At 28.3% G+C, this 16,892-nt stretch overlaps 3 protein-coding genes and 1 non-coding gene across 4 annotated transcripts; 2 read left to right on the forward strand and 2 right to left on the reverse strand.

Annotated features, from left to right (window-relative positions):
* The first annotated feature begins 4,775 nt into the window (after positions 1-4,775).
* On the forward strand, positions 4,776-9,503 carry LOC130966242 (GDSL esterase/lipase At5g55050-like). Its single transcript, XM_057891030.1, has 5 exons — positions 4,776-5,266; positions 5,872-6,017; positions 7,068-7,301; positions 8,132-8,378; positions 9,047-9,503. The coding sequence occupies exons 1-5, from the start codon at positions 5,005-5,007 to the stop codon at positions 9,265-9,267; spliced, it is 1,110 nt and encodes a 369-aa protein (XP_057747013.1). The 5' UTR covers positions 4,776-5,004; the 3' UTR covers positions 9,268-9,503.
* On the reverse strand, positions 6,403-6,475 carry TRNAF-GAA (transfer RNA phenylalanine (anticodon GAA)). The gene has a single exon. It is a non-coding gene; the product is annotated as a tRNA-Phe (tRNA).
* Positions 9,504-9,575: 72 nt separating the features above from the next.
* On the reverse strand, positions 9,576-12,974 carry LOC130966256 (DNA-directed RNA polymerases II, IV and V subunit 12-like). Its single transcript, XM_057891045.1, has 4 exons — positions 12,744-12,974; positions 10,909-11,022; positions 10,673-10,765; positions 9,576-9,750 (listed from the first exon to the last, which is right to left on the reverse strand). Exons 2-4 carry the CDS (start codon positions 10,946-10,948, stop codon positions 9,728-9,730), a joined length of 156 nt encoding a protein of 51 aa, XP_057747028.1. The 5' UTR covers positions 10,949-11,022; positions 12,744-12,974; the 3' UTR covers positions 9,576-9,727.
* Positions 12,975-13,033: 59 nt separating this feature from the next.
* LOC130966250 (uncharacterized) lies at positions 13,034-15,063 on the forward strand. Its single transcript, XM_057891040.1, has 4 exons — positions 13,034-13,424; positions 14,272-14,379; positions 14,558-14,622; positions 14,714-15,063. Exons 1-4 carry the CDS (start codon positions 13,338-13,340, stop codon positions 14,859-14,861), a joined length of 408 nt encoding a protein of 135 aa, XP_057747023.1. The 5' UTR covers positions 13,034-13,337; the 3' UTR covers positions 14,862-15,063.
* The last annotated feature ends 1,829 nt before the right edge of the window (positions 15,064-16,892 follow it).

Genomic DNA, 16,892 nt, shown 5'->3' on the forward strand with positions numbered 1-16,892 from the left:
AAACCTTTTTTAAGTCATTCTTTTTTAAAAACCGTGACTATAGATTCTTCTTTTGTACCCTTTTAGGTCACCCACAAAATTATGATCATAGACTATTTTAGATTACTCCTTAAAACTGTGACCATAGACTTCTTTAAGTGACCCCCTAAAACTGTGACCATAGAATCTTTTAGGTCACATTTTTTTGAAAAATCATGACCATAGATTCTTTTTTGTCATTATAAAAAACTGTGATCATAGACTCTTTTAGATCATCCTCTAAAACCGTGACCATAAACTCTTTTAAGTCATCATTTTTTAAAAATTCATAACCATAGATATTCTATGATCACTCTCTTTCTAAAAACTGTGACCATAACTTTTTTTTGTCACAATACAAAAATCGTGACCATAAAAGATTTATGATTATAGTAAAAATTGTGACAAAAAAAACCATAGCCTTAGACCCAAAATATTATAGTGTAACAAATAAAGTTAAACAACAAAAATTAATTTATATATTAAAACCTTTTGAAAACTAAAATATTCACTCCAAATATTCTCAGAAACTTTAAAATATTACCCGTAATTGTTTAAGTATAGTAATTTTTTTCTACATCTAAAATGTGAAAATATGTTTTGAAGTGAAAGGAGTAAATAGTATACTTAATAATAATAAAATAAAAAAAAGTATATCTTACATTTATAGTACTGTTTTTTTCTTTTACTGTTTAAAATATATTTAATATGATCAAAATTTATGCCGTTTGATGTCCCAAATAAGCCTAACTTAGCTTGTATATGTTTACAATGACCATTTTCATTTAATGTAGCATGTGTTGCATGTGTATGTGCTTTGTCTTGCAAGCCAATATGAACTACCTAAAAATCGTAACACTTAAAACATGAGATTTAAGACTTCTTAACTTGAACACTACACATGTTTCACTAATTAATCTGAACTACTTTGCTAATTAAAGTGAGCAAAAGGACAAAGTACACTACTATTTTTCTTCTTCTTTGTTTTCTTCTATTTTATTTAATTTCTTTCCCACTTGACAATGACAAGTTATGATTGTCTATCATCATTTAATAACAAGACACCACATAATCAACTTCAATCGGGTTCAGAAAGACGGCAAAAATTCAATTTATTTTTCTATAACACAGGTTCGAATTTTTTCTGTTGTGGTAGAGAGTTTTTGTTAAATAATTTATAAATATTATGCGATGATGAATGCTGATGTAGTGATATGTTCTAAAAAAAATTAAGAGTGTAGTGCTTTTTAAAATTTAAATATTCTAAATCTTAAATTATGAGTTTTATACTCTATAACTTAAATTCTAAATTTTAGAATTGTTAACTCCAAATTTTAATTTTTAAATTTTAAATTAATGTATGTTCTCTTTTGCATATAATACATAAATATTTTACAATTAAAAAATATTAAAAATAATTAATATTTGATTTAACTAATTTAAGTTAATTAAGTGGTTATCTCACTTGTTTGTTAAAACAAGTATAAGGAGTTCGAATTCCGTCTTGTGTGTAACAATTCATTAAATAGCGGCATACCTTTAATAAATGGAGTATATCAATACATGGTGGATCAATCTTTGGTTTGTCGAGTTAGAAAATACCGTAGAAAAAAAATAATTTATATAATTTGTCAAGTTAGGAACACCATCATTGAATATTATTTAGTGTGAAGAGAAACCAATAACAACTTTTGTTATTCAATATATAATTTATTCTATTAAAAAATAAATTAGTATTCTCTAAATTAGTAAATACATTTTTTAAATTTTTTATACTATTTTATTTGACAATATTTATCATTAAAAAATAACACATGACTATACCATATTATCCTACAATATAATATGCAAAATAATTTTTTATTTTAAAATTAGTTCTGGTTAGTGAGATAAAATTTAAAATAATTTTTTATTTTCTTATTTAAATTTAAATTTAAATTCAGAATTAATTAATAACTCATTCTTTTTAAATTCCAATAACAAAAATAAAATTAGTTAGTTACAAAATATTTATCACTAAATAATTTTAATTATTTAAATTTCAATTATAAAAAATTAGATTAGAAATTAATTATAACTTAATAATCAATAATATATATGTATTAATACGTAAATAATAATATCTAATGCATTAGTTATTTTTTTTATAGATTAAATATAATTTATTGAGAGTTAATTTATTGACCAAATTTTTTATAAATTTTATAATATGTGAAAAATAATAATCTTATTTTTTATTATTATTTAAAAAGTTATTGATAATTTTTTTATGTAATCAACTTAATTAATAGCTTTTATTATTTTTTTTTACTTAAAAAATATTAGTTTATACTATTTATATATTTTTTTAATATGAATAAATAAATAGGTACTTGTATTATTATATTTATTATTTTAGATGATGATTTAAGTTGTTTATTTTATAGGTTAAATAATATAAATAACATATGGTATCTTAAATTCATTAAATATTAAGAGAAAAAAATTATGTAATAAATTATATAAATAATCAATTATAAAAAAATATTTATCATATATAATAATCTTTGATATATATTGGGTCATATATATTAAGATTATTTATTATAATTACGTGAGTGATTATTGTTATTTTTATTTTTTATTATATTATATTAGTAAATAATATTTAAAATTAAAAAAGAGAAAAAAAGATAATTAACAAATTTTTAATTTTAATTAAAATTTTTTTTATAAATATATCTAATTTTTATATATATACTGAATATTATAATATTTAATAGTATAATATTCACTATAACCAATGACAAATTTAAGGAGGCCTAAGCTGGTTATGGTTCCCTCCAATTTTTTTTAGAAAAATTAGTATTATTAATTTATTATTATTATATAATTAATATATATATATATATATATATTATAAATTAAATATATTTTAATATATTAAAAACTAAAAAAAATTTACATGCTAGTAATTTAATATGTATAAATTATAATATGTATTATAATATATTAGTAGTGATTAATAAATAGGTTTAAAAAATAATAAAAATATATAAATATATAAATAATTGAAAAGTTATTGAAAATTAGGTTTAGATTAATGTAAAAAAATAACAATTATAAAAAAAATATTTTGACTTTTTCTATGGTAACAGTAACAATTGAGTAGACTTTTTAAACAATAAAATTATTAAAACAAGATTTTAAAATAAGATAAAAGATAAATTTTTATTAGATTATATGATTGTATATGTTAAAAAATATTTTAAATTTTATTTTAGATGATAAATTGATAATTTTAGTGATATGAAATATCGTAAAACAAATTTAAAAATACGAAAATCTTAAAGTATGTAGTTGAATATTGATTTCTATATAATATAATTATTAATTTTGATCTATATACTATACATTATATGTTATTAATTTTTTATTATACTATATTTTAATTTATTTTATATTTAATTTGGCCCCCTCTTATATAATTTCTGAATCCGCTACTGATTATAACAATAACTCAAAATATTAATGCAATATATACTTAAACTCAATAAGACCTCAAAGCAAGTAAGATTAACCTAGGCCTATTATTAGAGTTCCAAATTTGACTTAAGTTGATTACCTTAAGGCCCAATATAAATAAAGTCTACACGTAGCGTGGCAAGTCACCTTCCCCCCCCCTCACTTCCATTTGAAAAAATTCTACCGTTCTCTTTTCATGTTCACAAGTCCCTATTTAATTATCCACTCAAGAAATACATATTGAACATGTACATGTATTTTTTGAAAATTTCTGAAAAATAACAAAAAATATATATAATATAATAATAAATTAATCAATTTAATATAATTCAATAATTTATAATATTTATTATGAAAAATAATATTTAAAAAAAATATAAAAACATATTCGAATATAATAACTTAATATAATTTTTGAGACGATATTAAGTGATATTGTGACAGACTTGAGAGATAGAAAAAATAAGTTAAAGAGAGAGAGTTGAGGTTAAAAATGAGTCTTAAAAAAAAGAAAGATTCAAATTGAAGGTAGGAATTAAGTTACTAAATTTAAAAAATAAATGTATGTATATATAAATTAGGTATATCAGTAATTTTATATTCTCGTGGATTTAGTGAGTACCTATGTGGTTATGTCATCGTCCTTGTCCATTTTACATGGGCGGGTCATGCGATTTTACGGGTCCCCATCTAATTCTAAATCGTAAGTAATTCCCGCAAATATTTGTTTCGACTGGTTTTTTCATCATCTCTATTGCTAGAAATTGTTGGTTTATAACATAGAGCTATTCCAGTCACTCAATAAATTTTAAGATAACCAAAATCTAAGTTATATCATTTTCATAAAATCACATATATCCTTGTTATAATAATATTAATTAAAGATAAATGAATAAAGATTAAATGAGTCATTTATCCATGTCTTCTCATTTTAAATATACTTATACATAAAAAAATTACACATTAAAAAAAATAAATTTTTATATAATAAAATAAATTTTACATTGTAAATTTTGAATATAAGTCATTAATATAAATTATAATACATGAAAACTTAAAATTTATTAAAAAGGTATAATATTTTATACATAGTAAAAAATGTTTAAGAATGAGTCGTATTTTTATTAGCTTGTTGAATCTAAAACATATATATCTGATTTTAGTGAGTTGACGGGTACTAAATTTGTTTAAAATATATATATATATATATATATATATATATATAAAAAAAAACACCACCATAAAATCAGTGTTGGTTGAGTATATGGACAGTACTCTTTTTTTGCTCCACTATCTCTTAGTGATTCAGAATTCTGTTCACACATATTTATTACACATATATCATCACATTCACATACCCACCACCTTTTTTTTTTCTCCTTTAAATTCTTGCCAACCATTCTGAGCCTTCACATACCATAAATTAATACAAAAACCTAACTCAATTCCAATAATAATCTAGTGAGTAGGGTACATCCCAAAATGGGGAAAAGTGTTATTATGCTTTGGAGCTTTTCCCTCTTCCCCTCTTTCTTCATCTTCATGAACTTGTTGGGATTCTTAGAGGCTCAAAATAAGACTCCAATTGTTTATGTGTTTGGTGACTCTCTTGTTGATGTTGGCAATAACAATTACTTGGCTCTTTCTATTGAAAGAGCTGCTCTTCCTCACTATGGTATTGATTATCCTACAAAAAAACCAAATGGGAGGTTTAGTAATGGCAAGAATGCTGCAGATTTTATTGGTAAGTCATTTAAATATTCATTAGTTCATTACAAATAAAAAAAAAAAGATAATATTTGTTTTTCAAATATTACAAATCAGTAATACTACTTTTAAAGATAACACAGAGAGATTTTTCTGTCCAAATTATTCCCTATTTCGGTATTTCCTCAATAAAATTCATGATTGATGATGGGATGACTCCCAAAAAACATATAAATGGCATAACATGGAAGTCAGTTTTATGCTCTAAATTCAAAAAAGTTGATGTGTGAACTGTGAAATATAAATAAAATCATCAGAGTGGATTGATAGAAAATATAATTTAAAAAAAAAAATCCAAATGTACATTCAATGCAATTTTATTCTCTTAACCAATAATTTTACTTAATAACCATTTTGCAATATATTTTTTTTAACTTTTTAGTACTATCTTTCTATTAATTTAAAATAAATTTGTAGTTTTTTGTAAATATAATGGATTTTGATTTTAATCCCTATAAAATTTTTCATTAATTTAACTCCAAAAGTTATGTTAGTTATCATAGCATGGGCTTATTATTCTTTTTATTGAAGCATGAACTATATATATAACTTTGATGCTAATATTTGGTTCAAATTATGAAGCTGAGAAATTGGGGATCCCAACTTCACCACCTTACCTCTCTTTGTTGTCCAAGTCCCGCAACAACAAGAATGTGTCATTTTTGGGTGGTGTTAGCTTTGCCTCTGGAGGTGCTGGAATATTCAGTGATAAAACAGATGAAATTTCTGTAAGTTCATTCAATCTTTCTTATTCCTTTCTTCAATTGCTTTTTTTTTCTCCCTTTGTTTTACCCTGTTCATACATTGTTATATGTTGAAAATAATGGGACCTAGCTAGGATATTACTGCATTAGGAGTTGAATAGTCTAGATTGAGGATCTAAATATCATTAATATCAGTTTTTGTAATCTCTGTTTGGTAGTTAAAGGAACTGAAAGAGACCTTCATACAATCCAATTTATTTTTCCACAAACTGGGACATAAAGTGGGGCATGGGAAAGAGGTGGATTTTATGGAAGTGGGGTCCATGAGAGAAACATTGATTAATTAAAGATTGAGATTTAAGGAAGAAAGATGACCAAATACGCGTATACACAATTAAAATAATAGATTTGCGGTGAGCGTGGATCGAACACGCGACCTTCAGATCTTCAGTCTGACGCTCTCCCAACTGAGCTATCCCCGCATGTTAATGTTTATTGTATTCAATTCTAAATAAAAGTATATAAGCGGAACGACATAATACTATTCCCATTGTAAGAGAGAATATATAACATGTGATATATGGATATTAAACACGAGAAGACACAGATAATTGACAAGTGTCATATTTAAAATGTGTTTAACAAACAAATATAGTAACTCAGGAAAGCATTTCTACTTTATAGATAATAACAAAACTATTTTACAAATAATATGGAGTTGAAATTTTATATTTAATGAAAAATCATAAAATCTCTCATGATAAAATTGATTAAATATCGGTTAAAAAACAAATATATAAAAAGCGATCTTGACCTTTCTTATGATGCTGTCCCAAAATAAGCAATCCCTACTTGATTATTATTATTATTAAAATAATACTATGAAATTAACATTTTAAAAATTATTTTATTTATCTTAATTCTAGAATTTAAATAATAAATTTTTAATTTTAAACTCTAAATTATAAATCTTAAATTTTCCAAAAAAATAAAATTCTTTAGAATTAAAAAATAACTAATATTATTGACTAACTAAAAGTTAATTTTCTATATTATTATTATTATTATTTGCAGAGGCAAAACATACCTTTGCCAAATCAAGTGGACTACTACATCAAAGTGCAAGGGCAATTGACCCAACAAATAGGAGGACCTGAACTTCAGTGTCATCTCTCGAAATCCATCTTTGTTGTTGTGATTGGAAGCAACGATCTCTTTGGTTACTTCAACTCAAAGGATCTTCAAAATAAAAGCACCCCTCAACAATACGTTGATTCCATGACTTCCTCCCTAAAACTTCAACTACAGGTAAAAAAAAAAAAAAAAAAAATTCTATTTGAATTTGATTCTAATATGTCGTCTATTTTAGCTCCCACTTTTAGTAATCCATTAATCTTATAAATAATTGTATGCAATTGGATGCTTAAAACTGTTTTTGAGTGAAAATGCACTAAACCATGCTTAATAATTATGATAAGAGGATTATAAAAAAAAGGTTTAATTACTCTATTTGTTCTTATAGTTTTGCAAAATTTTCAATTAGGTTCCTATACTTTTTTTTCCTTTTAATTGAGTCATTGCACCAAATTCTTTTTTAATTGGGTCCCTACAATTTTTTTTCTTTTATTTAGGTCCCTTTACCAATTTTTTTTTAGTTGGGTCCTTATAAAATTAAGCCAATTACTATTAAGAAGGACTAAATTGAAAAAAAAAATTAGTGCATGGACTTAATTAAAAAGAAAAAAAATATATGAACCTAATTGAAAATTTCACAAATTTATAGGGAGTAAGAGAGTAATTAAACCTTATTTTTATTTTTTTTTGATAATCCTCTGATCATAATTATTAAGAATGGTTTAGTGCATTTAGATGTTATCTAATTTTTATAAATAAGTTTTTGTTCTGGTCTTTATAAATAAATTGGTTTCGATTAAAAAAATTAGATGTATCTAATTTAGACATGGCAAATTAAAATATTGGCATGACAAGATATAGTTTACCAACATTTAACCGCCAAATGATCACTTAAACATAGTAAACAAACAACAAAGAATAAAACAGATCATTTTTAAATTTTATTGGGATCAACTCTTATCTTGTATGCATTTTATTATTTTGATTTGGTATTTATTTGGCAGAGATTATACGAGCAAGGTGCAAGGAAATTTGAAATTGCGGGAATTGGTGCAATTGGATGCTGCCCTTCAAACAGGCTTAAGAACAAAACAGAATGCTTCTCGGAAGCCAATTATTGGGCACTTAAATATAATGAAGATCTTAAAACCTTGTTGAAGAATTGGCAATTGGAGAAAAAGGACATAAGATACTCCTATTTCGATACTTATGCCGCTATCGAAGATCTCATTCAGAGCCCAATTTCTTATGGTATTGTTATCATACTTATAAAATCATAATGATAAATAAAGAACTCATATTGCATATACATCTTTTTAGTATAATTAGCATATATATTGGGAGTTAGGACACTAGGAAAATACCTACAAAACTTGTCTTATATAATTTTTCAGTCTTTTCCTTTTAAAAAAAATAAACAAGTTAGTAACGCAGTTGGTAGTTGGTACGTATCGGCTCCTAATCATTTCCGTGGATTTAATGAGTATTTATTTAAACTCTGGCATATTAAATCAATTCTAAATTTCGCAAACTTTTTAGATTGATTTATATAGTAAGATGTCAGAATTTAACTACTTGATAGATAAAATTTATGGTGCATAAGAAATTATTCAACTGTGTAAGTCAACAAAACTTACGCTGAATATAAACAAATATTATATATATAATCAATCTTAAGCTCTCTTCTTATCTTAAAAGACACTTCAATTTGTAACTCATTAAAAAAATTTTTCTGAAGCAATTTTGAACGAATTTTGGTGGGAAAAAATGTAAAACTCTACAAGTTTGTTGTCCTTTATGAATATGTGAATTTTGATTCTGGTCTCCATTAAAGAAAAATAATGTTCCAAAAATTAAAAAAAATGTTTAGATTTGATCCCTATATCTCATTTTTAAGAGTTCATATATGCCATTTTCAGGATTTACAGAAATAAAAACTGCTTGTTGTGGAATTGGTAAACTGAATGCTGAGCTTCCATGTCTCCCAATTTCCATTGTTTGTTCCAACAGACAAGACTATCTTTTCTGGGATCCTGTCCATCCTACTGAAGCTGCTACTCGCATCTTTGTCGATAGACTTTTTGATGGACCTTCAAAATATGCATCTCCTATTACTATGAGACAGCTTGTAGCTGCTTGAATTTCTTTTTTCTTTTTTCATTTTATATCTTAATTTGTCCTCACAATAATACAATATGCTTTTTTTTTTAACTTGTGATTGTCAAGTAGCTTAAAAAGTTAAAAAAAGGCTGATCAGAAGGAAATAGAAGAGAGGGGGTGGGGGATTGAAACAATGATAGAGTAAAGACTAAAGAGGAAACATAGTTTACGTGTATGTTTAGTCTTTATAAATTTGAGTTATGTTGATTTTTTATACTTTTTTTTGTACTTTTTCTTAACATGCAATATAGTAGTAGGTGATCAATTTGTTTTAAAAAGTCCGAATCATTTTAATAGTTCAAGACTAGAAGGATCATTGATGGTAAAATTTCAGTTTCATACGACTCACTTAAACAGAACAGCACATTCACATCACAATTTCATTACAAGTCTATAACGGTTGCATTGGAAAATACTTGCCAAAGCGACAGCAGTTTTCGTCAACGTGCCTCATACTGGACAACTGCATAAAAACCAAAGAAAGAAAGACGTAAATGAACATTGTAGATAAACTGCATGTATGTCTTAAAGTAGTGCATCAAATGCAAGCATGTTATTCTCAGAAGAATCCTAGCTATTAATAATTTTCCATTTTTCCGTGACTTGGGCACAGAGAAGATGGATAGCATTCAACACTAACATATGATGTTTTTGATTGATCTATTTCATTTCACATTGGGTTTTGTTGTTCTTATTGGGTTATATTTGAAAAAGGAGCCTTGGAGCACCAGTTAAGTTGTTTAGGGTTCGGTGCTTCCACCAAACTCTTATAGATATAACTTATCATATGAGCAACTACCCAAAATGATGAAGAGGAACAAATAATTGTTAACATGATTGGGTTAATTAAACTCCTAGATCCTCCTCCATAATTTTCTTTAAAAAAAGCATCAAATTCGAACAGTGTATAGTTGTTAGGAATCAAGCAAGATTACCGAATGCTCCAATGAAAACTTGAATCTCCAAATAAACACAAAAATAAGCCACGTTACTACTTCTAAATACGAGTACTTGTTATTGTACTAACTTCTAAGGAGGCAGAGACTCAAACCCTCTGTCAAAAATCAAAGGTCAATTCTGTTGACTAGTTTGGAGCCTAAACATGCAACTACATTTTAAAACCTAAGAGAGTTTAACTGTAAGGATATATTTCCGAATGAGTTTCATTTGGGTAAGGTGTTCCCAATTTTACCCCCAACCAAAATTAGGGTTACGATTACCTCCATTATTCAAAATAAACCATCCAAACAAAGTGCACGTTTTCACGCATTGAAAATTAGGCGTCCATGAACAACACATTACATAAACTAAAATTATGAGAAAACAAGAAAGGAAAATTGAAAAACAAGGATTATGAAATTCAAATTGTAAAAGAGAGGGCTTACTGCGACGAGTGCGCTTCTTGTAAAGGATACGGTAGCCGCACTCTCTGCACTGTATAACATCACCTGGTTTCAGCGTGTTCTCCATACCACAATCTGCACAACGAAGAAACAAATGAAAAAGAAAACTTCAAAAACACAAATTGTCTTTCAGAACCCTAAAATCCAAAACCACTCATAGGCAGAAGAATTATCAAAGAAACAAATATGAGAGATGAGATGGGAGAAGCAAGAGAAACCTCCGCAGATGTAGCTAACTGGCTCAGCTGGAGGATCCATCGATGGCGCAGGTTTCTGAGTGTTCGAGAGACTAAAGATTTTAAGTTTCAGGTTTTGGTGCAGCCAGCAACACACTATAAAAGAGGGCAAAGAGATATGTTTTAGCCACTATTCTGAAAACCGAACCGGTCATTGGACTGATATAATCATTGGTTCATTAATTTATTAGTTCAACCAGTTTAATCATAATTCAACCGAAAAAACCATTTTTAATAAAATAATAAATAAACACTCTTAAAACATCATTATAATCTAATATAAACTTTAAAATATCTTCTAAATTTAAAACACTTCATGAAATGTCTTCAACAAAAGTCTTAAAATCTTTAAAAAAAAGTACAAATTTAAAAGATAAATAAAAAATAAATTTAATTACTTTGTTGGTCCCTATAGTTTCGTAAAATTTTCAATTAGGTCCCTATACTTTTTTTTCTTTTAATTGAGTCCTTGCACCAATTTTTTTTTAATTGGATCCCTACACTTTTTTTTCCTTTTATTTTGGTTCCTATACCAATTCTTTTTTTTAGTTGGGTCTCTATAAAATTAAGCCAATTACTACTAAGAGAAACTTAATTGAAAAAAAAAATTAGTGCAGGGACTCAATTAAAAAGAAAAAAAATATAGGGACCTAATTGAAAATTTTACAAAACTATAAAGACCAACAGAGTAATTAAACCTAAAAAATATACCTAAACATAAAATGGCAACATAAAAATTTGTTCAATCATCCTAAGTTAGTAAGGCTTGGACCATTGTTGGAGCATACAAATTTTACTCCCGAGAGAGTCTATGAGGAAGAATGATAATGTTTTCGAATCTCGTGGGAGAAAGTAGTAGTTCGATTTCTACTAAATCCAACACCTAAATATATAATACATTAATCAATGTAAAGATAGAAACATGCCTGTATTCATTAATGCAATTGCAATGCTTTGGTTTCAGTTACATGAAAAATTTTCATACTTGTGCAAGCACAATTGTCATTTTCTTTTACCGCTGTTGCTGTCAAACTTGTACGAAAAATATCCCAGATACACCTCAATATAAGCTTTCAATTTCAACAAAATAAAAGCCATAGATTATAGATAAGAATACAATCAAGATTGGAGAGTATTTGTGAACTAAGAACCATAAGGAACGGTTGTATTTATACTTGATCTGACAAAGTTCCTATCTGTAGTTTACATTTTTGAACTAAACTAGTCCATCCAAGCCATCATTTAATCTAATCAAAAGTGAACCACAAAATCATTTGACAAAATGAAATAGCACTTCAACTGCTCTTGTCATCTTTAGGATTCTACTTTAGCTTCCTCAGGCTGGAAAAATAAATAAATACATAAAAAGGAAGGAAAAAACCCTCCAAGTTTTATAACATGTTGTGTTCTGAAATTAATTAATTGTTAAAACTTAGGTCAATACCAGTTAACAACTCTTGATACAAACTGCAAACCATTGGTTCCAATTCAATTCCAACAAACTTCCATGCGAACAATATATTAACATTAATCTCATGAATAAATAAATCTGATCCAAATAATCAATAATCTCAGTTACTTGAGCAATTCTAGGGGGCCAACAATTTTTGTGATTGTTAGCCATCAACTAGCCATCAATGATGATTTGATGGTGTGAGATTGATGTGAAATTTCATCCAATGGCTCACCTTCCTCTGCTGGTTACATGCTGGCCAAAATTCAATAAAACTGCTGGCTCCTTAGACTTTTCCGTAAATTAAAATCACAACACAAAAAAACCAAAAAAAAACGAACAACAAGCGATCATTGCCTCTGACCTTCGAAGACGATGCCGACAGAACGTTGATTGACCGAACGAACGGCGGCACTGGCTCAACGGACGGGCGGCGGCACCGGATCGAAGAGAAGCAAGGCTAGGGTTGGAGAAGGGGGAGTGATTCACACTTCAAAGTTCTGGCTTCTGGTCGAGTGAGAGACTGGGAAGCACGGTCGAGTGAAGCAGTAGGGACGACGGCTGGACCAGATTCGACGGCGGCGGTAGGACGGTGGCGGTGACACAGCTTGAAGAGGAGAGTGACGGAGGCTAGGGTTTTCTTTGAGAGGGGGAAGCAAATGCGTGAGAGAGAGAGAGAGGGTGAAGCTGGTTCCCTTTATCTAAAACCGGCCGGGACCTGGTTCGGTTCGACCGGCGGTTCAGGCCGGTTCATCGGTTCTACAAACAAAAAAGGAAAATCATTAACATCCTTACAAATTTCAATTTCCTTTCTTTTACTCTTGTTTCAGTATTTCACTATTTCCTTTCAAATAAATACAGTATCAGAGCCTCATTTCTTTCTTCATAATAGAATCTAGCCTGACTTAGGGATAAAGGAAAAGAAAAAGAGAATTCGATCAAATCCCTTGCTACCTTGATGGCCATGGCTGCGATTCGGAGCATCAACACAGTAGCAGAGGCTATGCCCCGACTCACCAGGTTCTCTCTTCAAGCCCCAAAATTGGTTAGCACTTCTTCCCTTTTTTAATCAAAAAAGGAAATTTTTCTTTGTTATTTTTTCTAATATTGTTTACTGCATGATTGAGTTAGAAGATGAAAGTTTATTTCTTAGCTTGCCTTGAAAAAATGTACATTCCTTTTTTCCGAGAATAGGGTAGAAGTTTAGAAGAAGGAAAATTTAGCTACAAATATAACAAAATGTTACTTACTATTAGTACAATGTTCCTGTAATTTACTAATTTATTTGACTTATGCACCTTTAATTGAATCCCGAAGGAGAGAGAGAATCAAATCTTTTTGCTATAGTGCACTATACACCATATCTGAAGTATTTCAGTATTTGGTTGGAGTATAATTCACCATGGGATTGGATGAGTTGTTTGGCCTCTATTTGGTGTAAAGGTCATGAATTTTTTGAATGTGTTTCTTTCACAGACATGTTGAAAGATTAGAAAGGTACACGCTGTAAATACTGAATGATATTCTTCTTATATATCATTTAGTTTTTACAGAAAAGAAAAGAAAAGAAAGAATGTTGTGTATCTAATTAGGGTATAACTGGGTTGAGTATTGTGCTATTTGGGTTTGAAAGGGTGTGTTATGTTGTATCATCATTACACAATTGGAAGCTGTAGAAAAGAAGGAAAGCATTATTGTTTTATGTTTTGTGTTAATTACACTGAACTCTCCTAATGTCTGTTGTTACACTATACACGACACGTAGTGGTTAAAGGCTTTGGTTCTGTTGTATCCTTACTTGTCATATTGTTCTTGCATCTTGAAACAACTTTCTTTTGGAGAAATTATGCTTATTTCCCCTACCTTATGCATGATTCCTGGACTGTTCTCAGGTGGAGGTGGAATTTGCCGATGGTCGTGTATTCAAGTTGTCGGCTGAGTTTCTAAGAATAAACAGTCCTGCGGTTGATGGAAAAATCAGATCAATTGGAGGTGAAAAGGTACTTGCTTTCTGCAACTCAGAATGCTTTTTCAACTGCACCCTTTGGAAACTATATCCTGAGTTTTGGTACACTTTCATAATTGAATCAATGAGGTCTCTTGTCTGATTAATCTTCCTTGTTACTTCTTTTTCTGTTGTTTTGATTTGACTACATTCCAATTGATCCCTCGAACCAGGTAATATCTGGGAGACGGCACGTGGGAATCATGTCTGCAGAACCGGTAGGGAACTATGGGGTAAGGTACATCAAACTTAGACATTAGATATAAATTTCAATATCTAAATCCCTCAAACTGGAATGTGATGCATAGTTGATGAATCGGATTGTCCAGGCTTAATTTTGATGACTTGCACAAAACTGGAATCTATTCGTGGGATTATTTCTATCACCTGGGAAGTAACAAGTTTACCCTCATGAGAAATTACATCAAAACACTGAAGAAATATGAGCTTAGCCGGGATCCACGCAGAAAAAAATGATGTAGGCATCCGCTTCTTGATTGGCCAAAACTGGTTTGAAATTGTGTCAGTTGACATCATGAAACTTGTGTTTGTCTTTGGATAGCTTCATCTGTTGAAATTGAAAAACTGAATTTTGTATGAGATGTGAAGAATATTGTTTCAGTGAAGTATTCATTAATTATGAAAGGATGAAAGAAATAAAGGAGTATTCTTCTTGACCCTTTTCTTTTCTTCCATTACAATTATTTGCTAGAGTCATCTGAACCCTGCCAAAATCCCTATAACGTTCGTGTATCTTATTCCGTATGACTATTTCCGTAAAATTGTTGTTATAATCTGTGTCCCCAAAAAAAAGCATATTGTTCTTGTTCCTCGTTGCTGTATAGTTTTTTTTTTCTATTTTTAGTTTGTGATTTGGTTGATGATCTATGTTATGTTTGAAGTATGAAATTGTAATTTGGATCATAAAACTTGGGATCCCAACATCAATTGTTGCAACTAACAGCATTGTGGTACATTGTCAAAAAATGTAAAGTCGTTAACGGCATCCCGTGACCTTATTCTCATTCTTTCTCTTCAAAATTATTTGTGGTCCCTCTTTAATCTTCTATCCTTGTGCCTTCACAAATTGGGGCTTGAGGTTTTATTTGGGTGAAGAAGATGAGAAGAAAGAGTTCTTTTGAAGAGGGAGAGGGTGAGTATGAAGCCACGATGGATACTTTGACAGTTACCATGGATCATAACTAATGCTCTCTCTCACTGGTTTTACATTTGGTTTAAGTAACATTTAGCTTTAATAGCTACTGCAACAGCTAGTGTAAGCATTAGGCCTTATTAACTGCATTGTTAGTTTGTCATTCTTTCTGGATGATAAATGGTATAGCTAAAAGTCAAGATCTATTTGCATTGTTTGCAAATATATTTATCTAGTTATGTTCATTGTCCAGGAGTTTGGATATAAGTTTGTATTTTATCATATTATTTTTAATATTTTCTAGTTGTAATTAATGTGATTGGAAAATGATGGTAGTGTACTATATTTTGTTTTAAAATATTTCTTTTACATTTTTAATGCCTTGCTTAAATATTTTTTTTAATAATAAATGATCAGTAGTGTAATAATAATATAGATTAATTTTTAAAAATTATATTGACAGGTTTGTGAAGGTTTGAAACCTCCACAAAATAGCTGTTATTTTTAAAATGAAAAAGTCTTTTTGTGGGGGTTTTGAACCGTCACAAACATTGACCAAGAACTGCCACAAAAATCCAATATAAAACCTCCACTAAACACATACAAAATCTCCACTGAAAATTTTTAAAAATTCCGACAAAAGCACGCAAATTTTAGGGGTTTTAGTAACTTCCACAAATAAGAGAAAAAACTCCCACAAATAAATAAAAATCTTTGTAGTGAAAATCACAGGTTCACAGGAACACACAGCAAATCACTCCAATCCAATAATCTCATAAGTCAAAATGATTCGATAATAATTCAACCTAATAACAAGTTAAAACAACAAAATTCACAACTTAACTAACAATAAGCATTCATAATTATTCAACAAAATTCATTTGTTGAGTACATCTTTTTATTGAGTTATTATTGTGTCATTATATATAATCTGAGTATAATTTATGAATATTGTAGAATAGAAATGTAAAACTATAAACTTGTTATATATGCTATATATGTAGATGATATGAATAAACTTAACATCTGATATGTGCATTTTAATTTGTATGATCATCATTTAACAAATAATGTAATTTTGAGTTTTGATGTTTTGTATTTAACTTCAATATAGGAGACAATTTAATTATAATTTAATGGTAAAATTCAAATTCGTCTCACTAAAACTATTAACCTAAGAGTCCGAATTTGTTCAAATAACATAAATATATTTTTTTATAAATTATAATTAATATAATAATATTAATTATTTATAATAAAAAAGTACGCAAGTTAAAAGTTTAATTAATGTGAATTAAATACATATTTTAACAAAAGAGACAATACATTAATAAAAAAAATATATTTAAAAAAAC

This window comes from Arachis stenosperma, chromosome 1 (genome assembly GCF_014773155.1).
Source record: "Arachis stenosperma cultivar V10309 chromosome 1, arast.V10309.gnm1.PFL2, whole genome shotgun sequence".
NCBI classification, from domain to species: domain Eukaryota; kingdom Viridiplantae; phylum Streptophyta; class Magnoliopsida; order Fabales; family Fabaceae; genus Arachis; species Arachis stenosperma.

Bases quoted from the DNA above. Each gene is read 5' to 3' on its own strand.
- LOC130966256 (XM_057891045.1), bottom strand. From the start codon at position 10,948: ATGGATCCTCCAGCTGAGCCAGTTAGCTACATCTGCGGAG. The intron at 10,766-10,908 runs GTTTCTCTTGCT...TTCGTTGTGCAG, and splicing joins AGTTAGCTACATCTGCGGAG to ATTGTGGTATGGAGAACACG. The intron at 9,751-10,672 runs GTAAGCCCTCTC...GTTTTTATGCAG, and splicing joins CAAGAAGCGCACTCGTCGCA to TTGTCCAGTATGAGGCACGT.
- LOC130966250 (XM_057891040.1), top strand. From the start codon at position 13,338: ATGGCCATGGCTGCGATTCGGAGCATCAACACAGTAGCAGAGGCTATG. The intron at 13,425-14,271 runs GTTAGCACTTCT...GACTGTTCTCAG, and splicing joins CTCTTCAAGCCCCAAAATTG to GTGGAGGTGGAATTTGCCGA. The intron at 14,380-14,557 runs GTACTTGCTTTC...CCCTCGAACCAG, and splicing joins GATCAATTGGAGGTGAAAAG to GTAATATCTGGGAGACGGCA.
- LOC130966242 (XM_057891030.1), top strand. From the start codon at position 5,005: ATGGGGAAAAGTGTTATTATGCTTTGGAGCTTTTCCCTCTTCCCCTCT. The intron at 6,018-7,067 runs GTAAGTTCATTC...TATTATTTGCAG, and splicing joins ATAAAACAGATGAAATTTCT to AGGCAAAACATACCTTTGCC. The intron at 8,379-9,046 runs GTATTGTTATCA...TGCCATTTTCAG, and splicing joins TCAGAGCCCAATTTCTTATG to GATTTACAGAAATAAAAACT.